Raw genomic sequence first — 20556 nt, 5'->3', positions numbered from 1 at the left:
GAAAATTGAGTGTAGGTTCACAATAATGATTAATATTGAGCAACTCTTATGTTTGTATTTAGACTTATATTGACTTTTAGTAAGTGGTTTCGCTGATTGATTTCATTTATAATAACGTTTTAATTACACTAATTTCGACAAACAATCCTACTGAGCCTATTGAGATGTAAAGAACATCAAATCTTACGAATCAACTGTGAATGATTTTGGTGCACCCTGCCTTGTTTAATGTCCGAATAGCGGGCGTTTCTAAAAAATGCTTTACATAGAAAACCACATACATAATAAATTCTGTTAGCTTAGAGAGAGAATGTAGTGGAATTGGTGTGAATGGACACCGGGGTTTTCCCAGTGTGAAGTCCCAGAGGCTTTGTGTGGAGACGAGGTGAACGTGCTGCAGCTGAGTGCTGTGGTCTGAGGTGGTCTGTTCCACAGAGCAGTGTGAGAATTAGGGGAAAGTTCACGCTCACAGAAAGCCAGCATTCACCCGAGGTTTCTGAAGACTACACTCAGATATCTCTTTAGGTCATGCCAGAGAGTTTGTCTGCTCTATGGAAAAGCAACACTCATGTGTTTTTAGCTGTTTTTGTCTCGTGATACAAAGGAGTTGGTGTTAATTCCAGTGGAGTGATATCAAAGTACAAGTGCTACAGAGTTTGCCTTTCAGCTTTCCAGAGCTTTTCAGGTTTTCAGAGAGAGATTTGCTTGGTTTTACAGCGCATTTTGCAGACGTGGTCAAAACAGGATTTGAAAGGGTAATCAGAAGTGGAGCAGAAGCCAGGACTTGATTGTTTGTGACGTTAGTCACGTCTGGAATAATATGTTTGATGGAGCTGACGTATATGAATGACTATGTACACGATCCTTCAAATATTTGGGGTCAGAAAGCTGTCTTTTAAAACTAATGAATACTTTTAATGAAAGAAGAGGTTAGATACTGTTATCTTGAGACTTTTACTGACCCCAAATGTTTGAACAATATGGTGCATGACTTTGGCTTTACTTAAAACTGTGCAGAAAATGTCATTGTAAGTATTTAATACTTTATAAATGCTTGTACGGTCTGTAATGGGATGCAGCTAAAACAACAGTTCACTTGAATTTCAAGCCTAAAGGGTGTTTCGTGATTAATGCTGGATTGACAAAGCATTTTCTGGTTCCAGCCTCTAAGGGTGTGTTTGCTTCTTAATGCCAGTGACGTGCAGCAAACAATAAAACAAACACTTATTCAGTTGTTTCAGCTGGTCCCACAATAGCACGAACGCCTCTTGGTGGATCGCTTTAATAGATTCGCAAAACATGTCATTGTTTTGACACTGATATCGTGGGTGCATCTTCGGTTAGTACTCGCCAAGCTGCTTAACAAAGAGACAGGGAATGATGTCCGTTGAACAAATCACAGGTCAGAACGTTAGGCGCGGGACTTTAATGTAAGCATCATCTGCGAGGCGCATCGCTTATGTGCATCCCTCCTACAACCCAAGTCTTTTCAGATGCTGAGTAGCCCCGAAGAGGATCATTAGCATTTGAATGACGGGGATATTCAGTATCTGCCCTGTCTACGAGTTTCCCAGAAACACTGAAGGCAGCAGTTAGTCATCCGCCCGAATCACGCTGCCGGAACCAAAAGGAACAGCTGCATTTTTTGACTCTAACAGGGTGTCACTCCCAGAGGGACGACCTTTTACCCACATTCTAAACGTGCAACATCTGCATCACAGAAGGTTTATGCGAAAGAGGCGCTATAGGTGCGTGAGGTAATTTTAACAGAGCCGCTGTCGAAATAGAAGAAAACTTCTCTTGAGGAAGTTATAAAACGAGACATATTTTCGTAGCCAGTGGTTAACAGAAGTGCATTACTGAGAAGTTGGTTTAGTAGACAACGCATAAATCGTGCTCTTGTTGTCACATGATGGACATTTGATGTCAAACGTTATTTGCCTTCATTTTCATTTATACGTATATATATATATATATATATATATATATATATATATATATATATATATATATATATATATATATATATATATATATATATATATATATATGTATATATATATATATATATATATATATATATATATATATATATATATATATATATATATATATATCGGAAACAGTTTGATTTCCTAGAAGTGATGCTGGACTGTAAAGTACAGTATTTTTACCTCTAGATTCCAGCTTCAGATATCTCTGGGCGATTGCTTCATAAAAGTGGCCGCCCATTTATAAACTCTATCTGTGACTTTAACACAACCTGTTTTGTATTTTTATTCAGGACCGTATTACAGGAAATTCTTCTGTGTGTTATTCACAGCTCATTTACAGTGAACACTGGCATATGAGCACGTAATCTTTGCTCACCGAGGCAATATTGTGAAATGTTATAAATATATTTAGTATAACTGAATATATTTAAAAGTTTATTTATTCCTGTGATGGCAAAGCCAAATTGTAAACATCATTACTCCAGTTTTCAGTGTCACACGATCCTTTAAAATGTTTTTAATATGCTGATTTGCTGCTCAAGAAACATTTCTTAATATCATCCTTGTTAAAAACAGTTGCTTAATATATTTTTTGGAAAACATGACCTTTGACTTTTGTCACATTAAATAAGACAAAAATAAGGGGTATACTGGGACCATACTGTTGCATGTTAAATGTAACTTTAAATATCTTTTGAACAAAAACTTTTGAACAATATAGTGTATGATTTTGTCTTTACTAAAAATTTAGCAGAAAATGTCAGCCAGACCTTATGACTTTCATAAAGTTTGTATCGTCGTAGTATGCTTCTCTTCTGCATATAGGTTTTGTGATGTTGATGTAAGTGAAAGTATCTTTTTACATGTTTTAAAGTAGCCCTATTAATGTTTTTTATACCGCATAGATGACCACGTGTTGCATGCTTGATGAATAATTAGGAAACAATGAAAAGATAAACCGAAATATACTGAAAATAAGACTTCTTCGCGCAGAGCTCAAGTACTCCAGAACAGTTTGTTCTGGGTGGACACTAAACCACATCTGGGCATGTATTCAGCAGCGTACGTGCTTGAAAGGACAGCGTTTTGGGACGTCCAGAGAATGTTCTTCTGCCTCCTTGTGGTTAAATATAGAGGTGACCGTCCCTCAGTCCAAATCCTGCAGATGGCCTTCATCAGTCGAGAACCACTGGAAGTAACACATTTGCTGTCTGGTTAGAACTCTGGTTAGAAGGTTTTTTTCTCCTCAGTTTGCTTATGTAACACACTCAGATACACAGTCGGATATATGCACTTGTAAGTGGAGTCCAAAGGTCTGAGACAATTGAATTATATATATTTTTTAACTGTAATTATTTAGAAAGAATAAAAAGTTGAATATAATTTTTTTATGACAGCAGAACAAGTTGCAATAACAAGATTGTGTTAAACCCGGATGGTCATATTTTAAATTTTAACTATTTCTTAATTTGAATAATTTGAATTTCTAGAATATCATAGATCTTTTTATTAATTAATTAATTTATTTTTAAAATCCTAAAACATATATATATATATATATATATATATATATATATATATATAGTTGTATAGAGTGTCATTTTTAGGCCCATAACTTAATATTTATCCACACGCATGTTGCAGCCGAAAAAAAAAGAAAGTGTAAAAATCTTTTACAACACAGCCGTGGAAAAATATAGCCATCCAGAAGCCGGTATCTTGAAAATAAAGTAATATAATTCATAAGATTCCATAAGACAAAATATAATTTAATAAAACCCTATGAAATGTGTAATATCATTAGTTAAATAAATGGAAAAAAAAACAATGCATAGGTTTACATACCTCTATTAATGTAATCTATTAAACCATCTAAACGGGATATTTTGGATATTTCAGATGATTTTGGATTGTGGAATATCAGTAAATTTGTTGTTTCAAATAGCTCGGAGTAACTGTAAAAATCCGTCTTAATCAACAGCTACAGATTCTGATTAATCAGCAGCTTGGCACCATCAGGTTAGTTTGATATGACAAGATGCAGCAGCTGTTGCATATTCACGTTATGAACTCTTGTGGGCATCTGATATTCCCTGTGCCCTTTCAGTTATACCGTTATTTTGGTGAAGCATTCACTCAGATCCTGCGAAGATGAGTCTTGTATTCTCATTCACACTTAAATATGCATGGTGCATAGCTGAATCTGTTAAACTCTTGAGACCGGGAAAACACAGGACACGCATACTTCGCATGCATAGATGTCTTAACAGTTTTCAGCTGTGTTCACTGACACTGATTCAAGTTTAGGCACAAGATCATATTACTGATTTCAGACAATACAAATCATCTTTTTTCATTTGTATATTTATGACTTTGTCTTAAACAACAGTATATACCGGTATTTTGGGGAAAATTGCTATATGCTGAGTGTATCATCACTAAAAAATATTAATATGCATTTAATCTTTTTTCTATTAAATGTAATGCACAGTTAGGTTTTATTGTAGCTGATGTTCATTCGCTCACCCCAGATATTTAGTCTATATGCAAGATGCTTTTTAAACACGAGTTTCACTTCTCTATCCTTTTATAAAATAATAAACCATAGGCCTTTTTAATTTCCTGTGACACATAGAGGATTTTGGTGTTGGGTGTTAACAGAACCAGTTTCAACCAGTCGTATCTAGAGAAATGACTCCTGCAACATTAAACTCTTCTGAGTAAAGGGACACACATATCGTGTTAATTGTCATAAATTGTTTGTGTTTCTTCATCAGCAGTGAGTCAGTGTAGAGCAAGCAGGTTGAACCTGCCAGAATAATGAATATATGTTTTGTATATCTGTGAATAATATAATATTTCTTACATGTTCAGCCCTGGATTCTCTGTCAGCTCTACAATTATGTTGCACATTCCTGTCTGAGAAGTTTGACTGGAGTTCAACATGTTATAAAACACTTTATAGCCGGGACTTATTTAACTTTCACGACATCTGCTATAGGCAACCCCCTGTGACTTTTAAAAATAAGCAACATTAAAGAATTGTTAACCTTTCATCCCCTAAGGAGTCCTAGACAAGAGGCAAAACAAACGGAAAACTGGGAGCGTGCAGACAGTACATTTTTCCATGATCTGCAAAGATGATATGCCACATGTCTATACATATTCCAGAAGCAGAAAATGTTTAACTCTGTGGGAACTGGATGGGATGTACAGAAAATCCTTTTAGTCCAATGTGGCATCTAATGCTGGTCATATAATTAGAATATCATCAAAAAATTTATTCATTTCACAAATTCCATTCAAAAAGTGAAACTTGCATATTATATTCATTCATTCCACTTATATTATTTCAAAATGTTTATTTCTTTTAATTTTGATTATAACTGACAACTACTGAAAATCACAAATTCAGTATCTCAGAAAATTTTACTATTACTTAAGACCAATACAAAAAAAGGATTTTTAGAAATCTTGGCCGACTAAAAAGTATGAGCATGTAGGGCACTCATTACTTAGTTGGAGTTACTGCAGCAATGCGTCTGTGGCACTGCTCAGGTGTTATGAGAGCCAAGGTTGCTCTGATGGTGGCCTTCAGCTCTTCTGCTTTGTTGGGTCTGGCACGTTGCATCTTCCTCTTCACAATACCCCAGATTTTCTATGGTGTTAAGGTCAGGCGAGTTTGCTGGCCAGTTAAGAACAGGGATACCGTGGTCCTTAAAGCAGGTACTGGTAGCTTTGGCACTGTGTGTTGGAAAATGAAATCTGAAAGCAGCAGGAAGCATAAAATGCTCTAAAACGTCCTGAAAACACAGTCCAACACCAGCAGATGACATGACACCCAAACCATCACTGACTGTGGAAACTTTACACTGGAGCTCAAGCAAACGTGGATTCTGTGCCTCTCCTGCTCTTCCTTCAGACTCTGGGACCCTGATTTCCAAAGTAAATGCTAAATTTACCTTCATCAGACCAATTAAAGGCCTTTGCAGGTGTTTTAAGTTAATTAGCTGATTAGATTGTGGCACCAGGTGTCTTCAGTAATATATATATTACTGAAGACCATGTGAAGAAACCCATTTCCAAGACTCATACAAACTGTAAAGTTGCTCAAAAAGCTGTCATACTTGCTAGACAACAAGAGCAAGCTTACAAAAGAAAGATCGTCCAATTTAAACCTTCCAGTTCAACCTTCACGGCGGCTAAGGAAGCAGCCCTTAAAATTGAAATAAAGCTACAGTTGCGGTATTATTTCATTTCAATGTCAGTAAATCTGTTGAATGAAAGATTCAATGATTAAAAAATCTCCAAAGAGTCTGTGATAATCTCCACCGCCGATGTCTGAAACACAAATACAGCCGAGTTATACACAAAATAGGGCAACTGTTGACTAAAACATAATAAAGTGTATGGTGTGGATGTGCACATATGTTTATTCCAGCAACTATTCCTTTACTGTAAGCAAGAACTTCTTTCACAATCATGGTTATTGACTCCATTTTCAAGGAACTCCATGAAAATGTAAAGAATTAGGCCGAGAGCAAAAGCTGATTCATGCATGAGTTTATGCTGTCTGCTTTGTCTAATGTGAAAAGCTGTGGACATTGTTTCCAGTCGTGTTCCTTTTGGTGTCTAGTAACCTGTTCTTGTAAACAAAGACGAGTGCAGGAATGTTCATGTGTCAAATGACCAAAGAGCATGCGATTGACACGGAGAGATATATGGCATCTTATTATACATTATGCAACACTTAATTATTATGTGCAAATAGGTTGTGCCTAAAGTTGTAAACTCTGAGTGACCTAAAACAATCAGTAAAATCTAAATAGCAGACTTGTTTTCCACAGATAAAACCAGCATTGTCATTTACATTTTTTCCTTTTTTATAAGGCCATGTATTGTCTAATCAGACTTGTTTGTGTAGTTCTCAACCTTAGCATGCTCACCATAACATCAGAACATAACATCAAGTGCCCTTGAACCTTGCCTTGGTTCACTTCTATTGACTTAGCTTGGTGAAAAACATACCGGTGTCGTCTTGAGACAAAACAAGAACTACAACTAAAGAAGTGCATTTGGTTCCTTTTTACAGTGAAAACATTACAATAATAAGATACTGCTAATATTTGTTTTATTAAATGTGCACTACTGTTTCTTTTCTCGTTTTTGAATACATCTCTCTCAACCAGGCTTCATTAAAGGTACAGTAAAACAGTTTTCAGCATCATTACTCCAGTCTTCAGTGATCACGCAATGCTGCGGGAATCATTCTAATATCTAATACTAGATCGAATTAAATTATACAGAGTCTAAGATTGGTGCTTTCATGCCGAGGTCAAAAGATCCTCGTCCTGCAGTAACCTCTGTGCTCTGTGAAAATGATTAAAACTGTCCTTGGGGCCTTCTCTGCTCAAAATGAACATCATAAACAAGGGTCAGCCACAGAGCCGGCGGCAGTAAATCACGGCGGTTTCCTGTAGTACTGCGCCGTTAAAATGTGCGCCTTGTCAGCACAAAGGAAACGGAGAAGGGTCAAACCTCTCCGCTCACTGACCCAAGGGAAACTCAATGCTCCAGTGGCACAGTGATGTTATTTAACGGATGCGGAGGCACAGCTGCCCTACTTACATTGAACAAAGGTTACGTGTCTGTGATGTAACAGGTCAGGATTGATTCTCACATTAACAGTGTACTTAAAATGTACAAAAAAGGAATTAAACACAAGCCAATTTAGAAGTCAAAAGTAACACACTGCTAAAAATTTTGGTGTTCATCTGTCAATATGACAAACGTACTGGATCACTGCATTTTCTCCTATATTATTTCTTCATTGTGCACCATAAGGGTGTTTGCTGCAGATCACAAACCGTGCTAAGTTTGTCCGACAGTCACCCCTCTGTTTTTCCCCTGAGAGAAAGATGAGACCTCATCAAGTCGGGGGAATTTTTCTCTGGGTAAACATGTATGCTGTGCCATGCACGTATTTGCTGTGAAGACATATTCGTATCAGATCGCAGTCAATATGTAAATTTACAAGAAATTAGCTCTATCTATTTTCCCCTGTTCTTCTTTTCAGATTTTTAAGGAACTTTCATGCGAACTTTGATGTCTTTTGTTCAAGTGGTCTGACTTTTACTTCTTTAGGGCAACAGTCATCGGGCAGTGAACTAGTTTAGCTGAGCAACGGAGATTTCAGCTTCTTTCATTCAGGCTGCATTTCACGGTTTTCAAAAACACAGAAACACTATTTATTGAACACAGATGTTTCAGAGTTTATAATAAGTCACAAGATTTATTCGTGGTAGATAATGAAATGAATTTGACTTGAAACAATGAAGAATTAAAGAGTAACAAGTGAACAGGCTTTTTAAACAGCATGTGAAATATAAACGTCAGCAAACACCCGCATGGCCAAAATAATCATATTGTGTCTTAAATCTCCAAATTAGGATAGAATGGCTTAGTACTTTGGTCTAGCTGAAACAGCTATTGCCTTTGTGCAAATATTAGCAAAGGCTTGTATTTGATTCACCCCTAGTTTGTACATGACATGGATGAACTCAATACGCGCAATTAAAAAAAAAAAAAAAAAAGTAATACAATTACTAATTCATTTTAATATTAGCAAAGCAATATTAAACTAATATGTTAAATTACCTACAAGACATTTGCCGTTAGGATTTTTACTCAAATGTTGCAGCATTGAGTGTAAAAGGTGAAGATAAGGGCGCACAGATGCTCCAGAGTCCCACACACACAAGTGTTTCATTTTATAAGACACCAGGGGGTGGACAAGAACTGTAATCAAAATAAACCATGAGCCTCTGACCTGAACATCTGCAAATGTGTTCAGAGCTTATAGCAGGATCACAGAGTTTGACAGAGTTTCACATCGATCCTGCACACCAACTCTGTAAGGTTACCCCTTTTAACACAGTGTCCTCTAGTGGACGTCGAGGGGCAGCGACGCTAACATTGCAGTAGAAACTATTGTGCTGCTTTTCACTTTTTGTCAATTTAACACATCCTAGCTGAACAAATGTTGTAATTTCTGTCACAATTTTTTTTTTTTTTTAAATTAACTGACCACAAACTTTGAATTGTTAGAAAAGATTTCCATTTAAAATAAATGCTCTTCATTTTAACTTTTTATTCAGTTAAGAAAAACGTTCCATAAAAAAATTAAGCAGCACAATAGTTTCTAGCACCGATAATAAATCAGCATATTAGAATGATTTCTGAAGGATCACGTGACACTGAAGACTGGAGTAACAATGCTGAATATTCAGCTTTGCGTCACATGAATACATTTGATTTTAATGTATATTAAAATAGAAAATTGTTATTTTACAGCAGAATGTTTTTCACACTTTGACAAACCTTTGACTGGTAGTATATGCATACACATATAGTTTGACATCTACATTGAATACACAAAACTGAATTGCTTAGATCAGGTTTGGATCTTATTGAATCTCACATTGAACTGGGGAAACGTGCTATTAGTACTTCATTGTAATTGTTACCTTGAGTTTTACATTAAACATTTATAATAACCCTCCCCCAATTAAAAACAGAAGACCAAAATGAATCACAAAAGACACTTTATTTCAAACTGCGCACAAATGACATTTGACTGCCAACTGTAGAGCGGGTGTTGATGCTCACGCTTTGGCCACCGCACGTCTTCATATGTGCACTGCTGGGAGAAACAGACAAACCGTTAATACATCAAGATCATCCACTCATCGGAAAAGGCTCTTCAAATTACTTATTACTGATATTGCTTTGATTCACATATGATGAATTCACAACAGTTAATTTGAAACCTGGGAAAGATAACTTTTTCAGATTTATTGAGTATTAAAACTCTACAGTTGCCTATTATGCATTAAAAATTTACGAAACCGTTTCCTGACCTAGCGAAGCCTTCTGGCCTCTCTTTCGGACTCCAGAAGTGTCAGGACATCTCCTTCTCTTACTGGGCCCTTCACGTTCCTGATGATAGATCTGTTGCTGTCATCCATGAACTCAACGCGCACCTACGGAAGGACATTACATTAAAAAGATAAACTTATTTTCTCATGACGCGTCATACTGAGCATCAACCTTTACCGTACAATCTACAAGATATACAGATTATAACGTGCAGTGGGTGTAGCTAGGATATTAGTCTCCTGCGAAATACATCGTCACTTTTTAATAAATGACAGACTAATTATTTATAGCCAACACAAAGTAACTCCATTTCAGAATGTAACACTATTTTTCTTAAATCCGCAAAAAAGTCCCTGTTCGTGTCGCACATGACACGGAGCATGAGTTCAGTTTGAGCTCACCTGGGTACACTGTCCCTGGGAGCCGGTTCTTCCCAGCACTTTTGTAACCTGTAACAAAAAAAAACAAACAAACATACGATTAACACCGATAAAATAATTAAAAAGCCGCGTGTGGAATAATCAGCATTATACGCAGCTTTTCACCATTAAAACCCGCTGAAAAGCATTATGCTAATGCTAACTAAAGGCCGCTATATTTTTGAGCCAACCGCGAGGGGATTATGAGATTCTTAAAAACGATTAAGACTTAAAATAGTACATGTGCCATCTTACGCGCGTTACGCTGCATGCTTTAAACGTGAAAAATTAGCAGAATTGCTTTTTTCTTACTCTGGCGAGTTTGATGGGCTGCACGCGGCTGGCATCCATGATATCAGCTTAGTTGGGAAAGGAAGTCACGTGGTCTCGGCGGGTTTTATATACACACAGTAAACTGTGCATTTTCAATTGATCAGGTTTTATTTTTATTTATATATTGGTATAGTTGTAAAAAATGCAAATATAAGAAAAAAATGGACTTTGTGTTAATAAAAAGATAATTTTACAGTAACAACAAACCTGTTTCCGGTTCCGGGATCACGAGTTAACTTACTGATCTAGGACCAGCTGTACGTATAACTGTACAGATCACATATCTGAACACTTCTGAAGATAGCGTGTTCTTTAATTATGTCAGTATGAATATTTTTAAGCATTCTATATTTTTAAACATTCGATCATGCAATATTGCAGACTATGGTTTTAATAATAATGCAGGTCTATGAGATTCTGTGAATTAATAGGGTATGTAAGAAATATTAAAAGTGTGATCATGCTAAAAAAAAAAAAAAACGAAGGAATAAAATATTACATGTTTCTTTGAATTTTTCATATGTGGTATGCAATCAGAAAATTAATAAATAAAGCCATGAAACACAAAAATCAGCACACACCCTACACCCAGAAAAGACATGTAGCAATGGCTTGTGCAAAGATCTTCTGGTCAAACACTTGTATTACATATACTAAATTATTGTAGTTTTTTCAGATCACATGCTGAAAGTAATGTAGTATTTTTCATCAGTTCATGAGAAGGCAATTCAACCGGTTTCAACATATTCAAGTCCTGCAAGCTATGTATATATCTTTAACTATGATCATAGCTATATGTTTTGTTTATGTTAATTTGGGTTTCGTCTAATTACACTAACGGTAAAACTTCCATAAAAGCACAAGTGGAGAGGATGCGAAAGAGGAAAGAATATGGAACAAGATAAGGAAATTATGGGATTAAAGGATTTTCATATTGGATTTGCGCTGAATTGTTTAAATATCAGAGCACAATACTGGACTCATATGTAGCTTAAAAGCAAAATAAACAGAAATTTGCTGTGAGCATTTAATAACCTTACAGTATCCCTGCAACTGCTATTTATCCTTTGCCTTTCCTCCTCCAAGGGCTCAATCCTTAAATCACAACACTAATCCTCATGACTGTATTTTTAACTCTGCCGAGGACAGAAAGAACAGCAATGGGATTAAGGCATCAGTGAGGTGGGGCAAATCCCAACTCTTGATCTTCAGTTGAGCCGAAACAAATACAGTTGCTTTTTCTTTCTCTCTTTTTAGCTATATTGCAAACTCTAAAAAGCTGGAAGCAGTGGAATATGTTTTCTCAATCTGTCTGGAAATTTCCTTGAAGCTGCAAACCAATACGCATTTTAAGGGGAAGTGGGACTTGTGTACGCTTGGAATGTAAATTCTGCCTTTTTCTGCTTTTGTTTGCAAGAAATTAGTCTCTTTTCAGTTCTTTACCCATTCTGCAAACAGCCATAATAATGGATCACCCAAGAAGGCATCTGAAAAAACTGAAAAAGAGACGTTCGAGTCTTTTCGCAAGTGTCAAACTTAATGCCAGTTTTTCACAGAGTATAGAGGAAGAAGAGAGTGCCTTTCCATTTTCACAAGACAGCTCTGTGAAACCTTGGACGTCGATGGACAACCTCGATACTCCATCACCTCAGGCAAGTGACAAAAGACATCAAGAAAAGAGGAAAAGCAGTGAGACCGAAGCAGCAAAAATGCCACACCGTCATTCAACAGTCATCAATGTTAATGTAGGTGGAAAACTCTTCACCATTCCCAAACATTTAGCTATCAGATACCCTAAAACCAGAATAGGCAGCTTAGCCCTGTGCAAAGATCCTGTCAAGCAGCTAACGCTCTGCGATGACTATTGTGTGCTCACTAATGAGTTTTTTTTTGACCGGGATCCTACTTTCTTCCACTACATCTTCCACTTCTACTGTAGCAATGTGTTATGGGTAATGGAGAGTCTTTGCCCCGTCAATTTTGAGGAGGAGATGAAGTTTTGGGGCCTGCATTTGAGGGACACCCCTCGCTGCTGTCGCATTCTCTACGAGGAGAAACTAGACGAGATAAGAGACCAGCTGAAAGTGAACAGAGAGCTTATGGCGGAAATCGAGCCCCAGCATAACGAGGAGGGTTTCAAAACAATGTGTTTTGGTGGCATTCGCAAGATGCTATGGGACCTGATGGAGAACCCATACTCCTCGATGTCTGCTAAGGCCTTCGCTGTGTTTTCCAGCCTCTTTGTGCTCATCTCCATTGTAGCAATGACTCTAAACACAGTGAGCGAGCTGAAATACTATAAAATCTATGGAAGAACCTACATGGAGTGTGTGGAGATCACTTCAATCCTCTTCTTCACCTTCGAGTACTTCCTTCGCTTGCTGACAACTTGCAACGTCAAGCATTTTCTGAAGAGTGCACTTAATTTTGTAGACTTAGTGGCTGTCATGCCTTACTTTATCCAGCTGGTATTTGAGGTTTTTGCTGACCAGGAAGATCTGAGCGTTCAGGATGATCTGAAAACGATGGCGAGGGTTAGCAAGGTTAGCAAAGTGCTCAAAGTCGTCAAACTCATGAGAATCTTTCGCATTTTGAAACTGGCGAGGCACTCGACGGGCATGCGGGCTTTTGGCTTCACTCTTCGCCAGTGTTTTGAACAGGTCTGCTGCCTGTTTCTGTTCATTATCATGGGGATCTTCACATTCTCTGCACTGATGCACTCAGTGGAGCAGGATGTTGCAGGAACACCGTTTAGCAGTATACCAGATGCCTGGTGGTGGGCAGCGGTGAGTATGTCTCAAGTAGTCTCAAATCATTCATCGCTTTGCAGCGGAACTGCAGTATAATTTGTGTAATTCCTATACAAGGCCAAAGCTATGTGCGCTACCTGAGCATATAGTTTTAAAACCATGGCTATTATTAGCGCGTTGCTGCTGTATCAGCCTCCTCTATTCTGGGAAGGCTTTCAGCTCAGTGTTAGAACATGGCTGTGGGGATTTGCTTCCATTCAGAGACGAGAGCATCAGTGAGGTCAGACACTGATGTGGGGCGATGGAGTGGGCTCACAGGGGACCAGTGGTGATCAGGTTCGGGCTGTGTACAGTCCAGTCTTCCATGCTACTGATAGTAATTGAAATAAAAGTGAAATAAAATATAAATACTTGATGGAAAACTCAATAAAAATAAATTAAACTAAGCGTATTCCAAAAGTAATAGAAAGCACACAAAATCGCTAAATCAGAAAACATAAAAATAAAAACAATTTCGAAATATTAATAAATAATGCAATAGTGTTTACATCATGCACCGCATTAGACTCAATAAACTGCTTGTCTAGTTTAAGAAGCTCTTGTCTCTGCCCCTTTATAATAAATGTGTTTCTCTAAGAATACTGTTTAGCTGTAATCTTAATTTAACCTACCATCAGATTTAGTTTATATAGCCAAAGCAGTTTTTTTGAAGAAGGGTATCCACATACATTTGGTCTTAAACATCAAAGCGTACATACGTGTATCTTATTAATGTGCAAGTATACAAAAATACAAATAAAACAACTGGGCATCATTGTACCCATTTATTAATAGCATCCCTTGCATGTGAGTGTTTTTTATTGTTATCATTATCATCATTTGCTGTGGCTGTTTTATCCTCCTATCCTCTTTAAATTGTTAGTCCTTATCCTCTGGCAGCTGTGTTTAATCTTATATAATACCTTGTAATGCCGCTCAATTGGAGGCATCCATGCTGATTGGAAAAGTTAGATTAGTTTGGAACTTCCTGGGGCTTACTAAGTCTTACTAATTTGACTTGCATGCCAAATTCTAAGATGATAAACTGATGTGGAGACATAATTCCCTCTTATTTTACTGTGTTCTGGACCAGTATTTAAAACATTGTTTTAATCTCTTTCTTTTTTTTACTGTTACAGGTGAGCATCTCTACGGTGGGGTACGGAGACGTGGTGCCCATTTCTTACTCTGGTCGGGTGGTGGCCTTCGGGTGCATATCTTTTGGTATTATTCTAAATGGAATGCCAATCTCCATCCTGTTTAACAAATTCTCTGACTATTACGCCAAGTTGAAGGCCCAGGAGTGCACTAACACCAAAGTCCAGCGGGGTTTGAACCTCAAGAAGAGACTGCAACGAAAATTAGAGAACTGCTTCGGGCCTCCAGCTGAGGACTCCGATGAGGACAATAGACATCACATTGGCCAGTGTCATCACTGAACGTCCTTGTCACCCCGACTGCCTCGCTGCCCTTGAACAGTGAGCTCAGGTTCCCAGCCTGCCTTGAATTAAATCGGGATTTAAAAGATGGGTGAACGCCAGGTTAAAGAAAATCAAGCCATTAGCTTTAAGATGGCTTACAAATGGCATGTCGCCAAAGATCTTCGGTGAGCCTTTGCTGAATTTCAGCAGCATCTGTTCATTTGTCAGGCAAAAAAAGTGGATTCAAACGAAAAGGATGTACAGCACAGACTGCAAACTGCACAAAGTATTAGAACGATTTGATCCATCATCGCCTCTCTATAAGGTGGTGGAAGTGCACCGTACAGATACATCAATCCTCAGATTATGAAAATATTTCTTCCTCAATTAAAACAAAAAAGGATTTCCGAGGATCAAGCGAGACTTATGTGGCCTTCAGGCACCTTTGGTGTATTTGGAGTGTTGCTTTCACATAGTTTCTATTTCAGGCGAAGTGCATTTGGATACCATGGCTTTCAAAGACTGATAAAACGGAGAAAATAATAATAATATAAACATTGTATTTGACTAGTCTTCAGTAAGCACTTTATCACCCCTTCAGATTAGCACAACACATATTTTGACTGTTTCTGGAAGGTCTGAAGGGTGATTTCCTCAACTGTTTTATTATTTGTAACGATTATTGTTTATATCTGCAGTAAGCCAGAGCCATACGATAACAAAAAAATACTTTGTTTCTGTTCCCCTTCCTTTTTACCCCGTGCAATATAATCCTATATCCTTCTTTTAAAACATAATATTATCATAATATCATCAGACTTTAAATAAGAAAGTCCCTTTTGCTGTGTTACATAACGACATATTCCTGCAACTTGCATATACTGGAAAACTAATAAAAGATAAGCAAATTGTTAAAAAGTGAACTAGTTCACCATATGTATGTCGCTACATAAATAATTCACCATATAATCATTAATAAAAAAACCTGCATGAAACCACATGCAAATGAAACCAGTAACGTTTTCTGTATTTAGTCCATGCTCAATGTGAATCTCAGAGGGGTTGCTTTCCTTTGGCTTGCTATAAAAGGCTTTGTTCGTATTGTTTTCGGAGTTTTCCCATGAACATCTTCATTTTTTTGTCTTCTCTGAAAACAATCTAAGCGCTAAGTGAGCACGTAAACTAGCGACAGTGAGAAGTCAAGCGATCTGACTTAATGTCTAATAGGATTTAAGGATCAAGAGGACCCGTGATGCCAGTGTTTTGAGTGAAATGTTCAACTTCAATTAAGGGAATGTAAAGACAAGAGCCCTTGACAGCAGCACGTTAGTGGCCTTTGTTGAACAGCAAAGGTCATCCTCCGCCAATGACGGCAGGGAATTACTGCATAACGGTCAATTATGGGATCATCTGGTGAATTCAGACAATACTGGAATAACTAATGCATCTTTTTGTTATTTATTGTACGTTCCTCCTCTGTTGTTTAACCCACCCCAACAGCGAACACAAATAAATCATCAGTATATCGAATTAAAATGAATAGCTAAAGGTCATTCAAGTAGGTGTCAAGCGTGCATATTGTTTTGCATAACCATTTCTTGATGATCTTGATGCGTAAAGGTGAGAAGATGTACGTGAGAAGATGTCCCATGGTGTGATTTTTTTGTTAAATGAAAACATTTAAAGACAACTTAAAGACTAAAGATGCATACTGTATATCACAATAAGGGCAATAATAAATGATTCCATTCAACTGGCCTAAAGTGTATGAATATCACAATGTTTGAAATGTCTAATTCACCAAATTATTAAATAACACTGGGAAGTTTACTTTAGACATGTAATAGGTTACAGATTGCCCTATTTAAAATGCAATAAGGTGTATAACTATTTCAGTTATTTTATTAATGTAATATAATTTCGTTACTTTTTGATTACTCTGAATTCATATTTCTAGTCTTAATCTTTTAAAACATTTAAAACAGGCAGGGTTAACCTTACAGAACTCAACAACACTGATTACTGCCGGGCTTTCATAATCATTCATCAGTTGTATTAAGATTATAATAATTTCATTTTATAGCACAGCCAGTACAAAATCAGCAACTCTTTTAGTTTGTTCTGAGGTTAACTACTGAGGTTAATCACGAGATAGCGTTTCATAAGTTATACTGTTTTTTTGAGAACAAATCTTAGCTATGACACTGGCATCTAAAAGTACCTTGGGAAAGGAACACAGAACACATCTTTAAAAAAAGCATATATAAACTTCTGTTTCCTAAACATTGATGTCTCATAGTAGTTAATACAATTTTGTAAAGAAATCAATCACATCTGCAATGTGAAAATATTCAGAACCCTTCTTTTTATTAACATTTTAATCATTAACGTTTTCATAAGTAACTGTAATTTAATTACACATTTTTTTCTTAATAACTGTAACAGATTACAGCTATATTTATTTTGTAATTAAATACGTAACGCCATTACATGTAACTAGTCACTTCCCAACGCTGATAATAACTACATACATTATAATAATTTTAAAAGTACATTCTAAGAAAGCCCTAGCAACAACATTCCACTAGAGGGCTTCTGTCCCCACAAAAATAAATAAATAAATGTAAAAAATATTAAATAAAAATATTTACCCTAGGAATCCAAAGGAATGAATATGTCCACAGATAGATAATAAACCTCACAAATATTGATATTCACATATAAGGTGCATATGATCATAAACATTAAATAAATCTATTAGAGATTTAGTGATATGTATGGTTACTATGGAGACAACTTGCCCATATATAATAAAAGCATTTCACTGACGCATTTCTGTAAACTCATAAAAGAGATATTACAAGTAAATACGAAAATTGTGACCAGCTATCACAATTTTCCTTGAACTTTCCTTGAGGCAATACAATATATCACAGCTGACATGTTTTATCTGAAGGCCTCAAAGATCAGAACATGATTTTCTTCATCCAAGGCCAGATAGATGCTCGTAGGACTCGTAGGACCTCTGCATGCCAGAGATCTGATGGGGGGTATAAAAACCCCCAAATTGGTTTGATAAGTAGCCCGCAGAACCTGAACACACTTGAATATTTAGCATTCCAATTTGAACACCCCAAGAAACACCATGAACGTGAAGTGGTTTGCATCTTTAGCTTTTTTAGTTCTTCTCGAGACTCCCAAGACTGAGGGTCAAGATGTACGTGTGAAGCTTTGCGGTCGTGAGTTCATTCGGATGGTGGTCACCTCATGTGGAAGCTCTCGACTCAGACGAAACGCACCCGGTTCAGACCTTCACTTCGCAAACCCGCACAGTAGGTTTGCCTCCTTCAGACGATTCTTTACCCATTTCATTCACTTTATTCTCTGTGTTGACACTCCATCTGTCGTGTTTTCAGGGAATCTACAAAACTGGCTCGACAGAGAGGCGCACCAGAGAGGAACCCTGACTGCTGAGGACGATCAGTGGAGGGAGCGTGACTCCCCTGAGAGCGGGACAGAGCGTCCGGCCCCCCATCAGCACACAAGCCCACCAGCAGAGCTTCTGGGACGCTCCAGCACCGCGCAGGATCTCAGCATGTCCTCCAGGTCCCGCCGTGATGTGGGGCCAGCGGGCGTCTGCTGTACTTCAGGATGCACCATGAGCGAACTGATTCAATACTGCTGAGGACGAATATAGATGTCTTCTGCCCTAAAGTACTACTGAAGCTGCATGTGGTACATTCAAATACGCTTCATTAAACGTCGCATCTAAGTTACCATTATTTGTTAACGTATATCTAACATGAGCTAAAAAAATAAAAATACGTCCAAAGCATTGATTAATCTTAATTAATGTTAATTTTAGCATTCACTAATACACTAGTACAATCAAAAAGCTATAACTGTTAATAGCCTATGATGAAACAGACCTGTGCTAACATGAACTAAAAAGAGCAGTTTTTATATTAACTAATGTTAACAAAGATGAATAAGTACTGTAACAAATGTATTTGTCATTGTTAGTAATGCAGAAATGGGAATTACTGAAAAGTGTTACCATTATTATTATTATTATTGTCGGTAGAAGATGTATGTATGTAATTAAATGAAAAAAGTGTTATTTCATAGTTCATACTGTATTAGTTATTAGATGTTCTTTCTCTCTCTGTTTCTCTCTCTCTCTCTCTCTCTCTACACACACACACACACACACACTCAGACACACACAGAGAGAGAGAGATTTGTGAATTATTTCAGTAGGACAGATGGAACTGACTGGGAATTTTGTGCAATAAATCAAAAAGAGTCAAAAGACAATGTCCAGTGTAATTTTTTAAAAATATTAGTATGACAACATACCAATGATGACGAAAATAAAACCTCTGAATTCAAATTTTTGGAAAAAATGTATATGGAAAATAAGAACTAATTATTTAATCACTGTATAATACACTTTCATGATGCTCGTGTAATGCGTCTTAAAATAAACGTAGTCGCTCAACATGCCATATTACAAATTTACCGCTAGAGGGGGTGCAGCTAGCAGTAAAATATTACTTCAAAAACACTTTCTACATTAATATTGACAAAGCTGCATCAAAATAACTTCCAATCGCACGTTTAAATCGAAGTCATCTGCTTGAAATAAATCAACAGAAAAAAACTAAACAAAAAAAAACTCTTGGGTGCTTTTTAAAAATGACACAAAGTCTCAAATAGTTTCATATATAATCAATGGTGAGACGTTTGAAAGCAGACGAGCAGTGACCTTCTTCTGGCACCCTAGATAAGTAGATGCGCATTCAGGCCACATACACATTGTCAGACCAGCTGCTGTGCCACAGCTGCTCTTGATAGCACATCTTCATCTTCCTCCTCTGGGTCTCTGTCATTTATTCAAGAGTCTGGGACAAATGAAGATGAGGGACTTATGATGCACCTGAGAGGGATATATAAATCAATAGCAGATGCTGCGAATCGTTTTTTTCTGAAATCATTGGGTAAATTTGGCCATGATTAGTGTATGATTAGCTATAATTCTTTAATATCAGAAATAAACAATTTCACTGTGAAACACATCATCATCATCAGAGCGCTTTGTTTTAGGCTGGGACTATTATGATTTAAAGGTAGGAAAATGCTTACAATGGGGCAGTCCATGTGGGAAACCGGAAACTGAGAGATTGTAAAGATTTTTTTTTTTTAAACAATGGCTTATAGCCAAAAAGCACTAAAAGCGTAAAAGGAACATCACAAATAAGCCCAAAAGCGGTGTGACCGAAAAGACTGTGAAAACAGACCCCGATAAAGAAGACAGATAAATGGCTCTGGGTAAAACTACCAAAGTTATGTCAAAGTGGCGGGCTTTAGAGTGAGGGATTCGGTGCTGAATCAATTCTTGAATGTTTACATTCGTTTTTTCTCGTGATAAACCAGCTTTCTCAAAAATATTTTTCTCCTTTTACCCCTAAATTAACCTAAATGCTTCAGCATGGTCACATTTGCGACTAAAATGTGAAATTTACTATTGAATTACTCCCTCTGCTGTAAGCATGTTATTTTAATGCGGTATTCGTGTTGAATGATAACATTAATATAGTTATGCAGCCTATATATGAAATATATTACAGCGGTTTATGGTGTTTACAGTAATTTTAATAAG

The 20556-nt window shown here is 37.0% G+C and overlaps 3 protein-coding genes across 4 annotated transcripts; 2 read left to right on the top strand and 1 right to left on the bottom strand.

The window, feature by feature from the left end:
- Positions 1-9581: 9581 nt before the first annotated feature.
- On the bottom strand, positions 9582-10795 carry rps28 (ribosomal protein S28). Of its 2 annotated transcripts, none has more exons than XM_043256208.1 (4): positions 10664-10795; positions 10334-10381; positions 9914-10036; positions 9582-9696 (listed from the first exon to the last, which is right to left on the bottom strand). In XM_043256208.1, exons 1-3 carry the CDS (start codon positions 10700-10702, stop codon positions 9914-9916), a joined length of 210 nt encoding a protein of 69 aa, XP_043112143.1. In that variant the 5' UTR covers positions 10703-10795; the 3' UTR covers positions 9582-9696. The 2 variants fall into 2 exon arrangements, with proteins under 2 accessions (XP_043112143.1, XP_043112135.1); XM_043256200.1 differs by having other exon boundaries at positions 9582-9693.
- A 1355-nt stretch (positions 10796-12150) lies between these two features.
- On the top strand, positions 12151-14943 carry si:rp71-39b20.4 (potassium voltage-gated channel subfamily V member 2). The gene is made up of 2 exons (XM_043222048.1): positions 12151-13470; positions 14613-14943. Exons 1-2 carry the CDS (start codon positions 12151-12153, stop codon positions 14910-14912), a joined length of 1620 nt encoding a protein of 539 aa, XP_043077983.1. The 3' UTR covers positions 14913-14943.
- Positions 14944-18039: 3096 nt separating this feature from the next.
- Positions 18040-18579, top strand: insl3 (insulin-like 3 (Leydig cell)). Its single transcript, XM_043253728.1, has 2 exons — positions 18040-18226; positions 18311-18579. Exons 1-2 carry the CDS (start codon positions 18040-18042, stop codon positions 18577-18579), a joined length of 456 nt encoding a protein of 151 aa, XP_043109663.1.
- Positions 18580-20556: the final 1977 nt, after the last annotated feature.

The sequence above is a fragment of the Puntigrus tetrazona genome, chromosome 2 (genome assembly GCF_018831695.1).
Source record: "Puntigrus tetrazona isolate hp1 chromosome 2, ASM1883169v1, whole genome shotgun sequence".
Lineage (NCBI taxonomy): Eukaryota > Metazoa > Chordata > Actinopteri > Cypriniformes > Cyprinidae > Puntigrus > Puntigrus tetrazona.
The sequence above is the reverse complement of the archived record's forward strand: the minus strand, read 5'-3'. Positions and strand labels throughout refer to the sequence as shown.

Bases quoted from the DNA above. Each gene is read 5' to 3' on its own strand.
- rps28 (XM_043256208.1), bottom strand. From the start codon at position 10,702: ATGGATGCCAGCCGCGTGCAGCCCATCAAACTCGCCAGA. The intron at 10,382-10,663 runs GTAAGAAAAAAG...TTTTTGTTACAG, and splicing joins AGCCCATCAAACTCGCCAGA to GTTACAAAAGTGCTGGGAAG. The intron at 10,037-10,333 runs GTGAGCTCAAAC...GTCCTTCCGTAG, and splicing joins CCCAGGGACAGTGTACCCAG to GTGCGCGTTGAGTTCATGGA.
- si:rp71-39b20.4 (XM_043222048.1), top strand. From the start codon at position 12,151: ATGGATCACCCAAGAAGGCATCTGAAAAAACTGAAAAAGAGACGTTCG. The intron at 13,471-14,612 runs GTGAGTATGTCT...TTACTGTTACAG, and splicing joins ATGCCTGGTGGTGGGCAGCG to GTGAGCATCTCTACGGTGGG.
- insl3 (XM_043253728.1), top strand. From the start codon at position 18,040: ATGAACGTGAAGTGGTTTGCATCTTTAGCTTTTTTAGTTCTTCTCGAG. The intron at 18,227-18,310 runs GTAGGTTTGCCT...TCGTGTTTTCAG, and splicing joins TCACTTCGCAAACCCGCACA to GGAATCTACAAAACTGGCTC.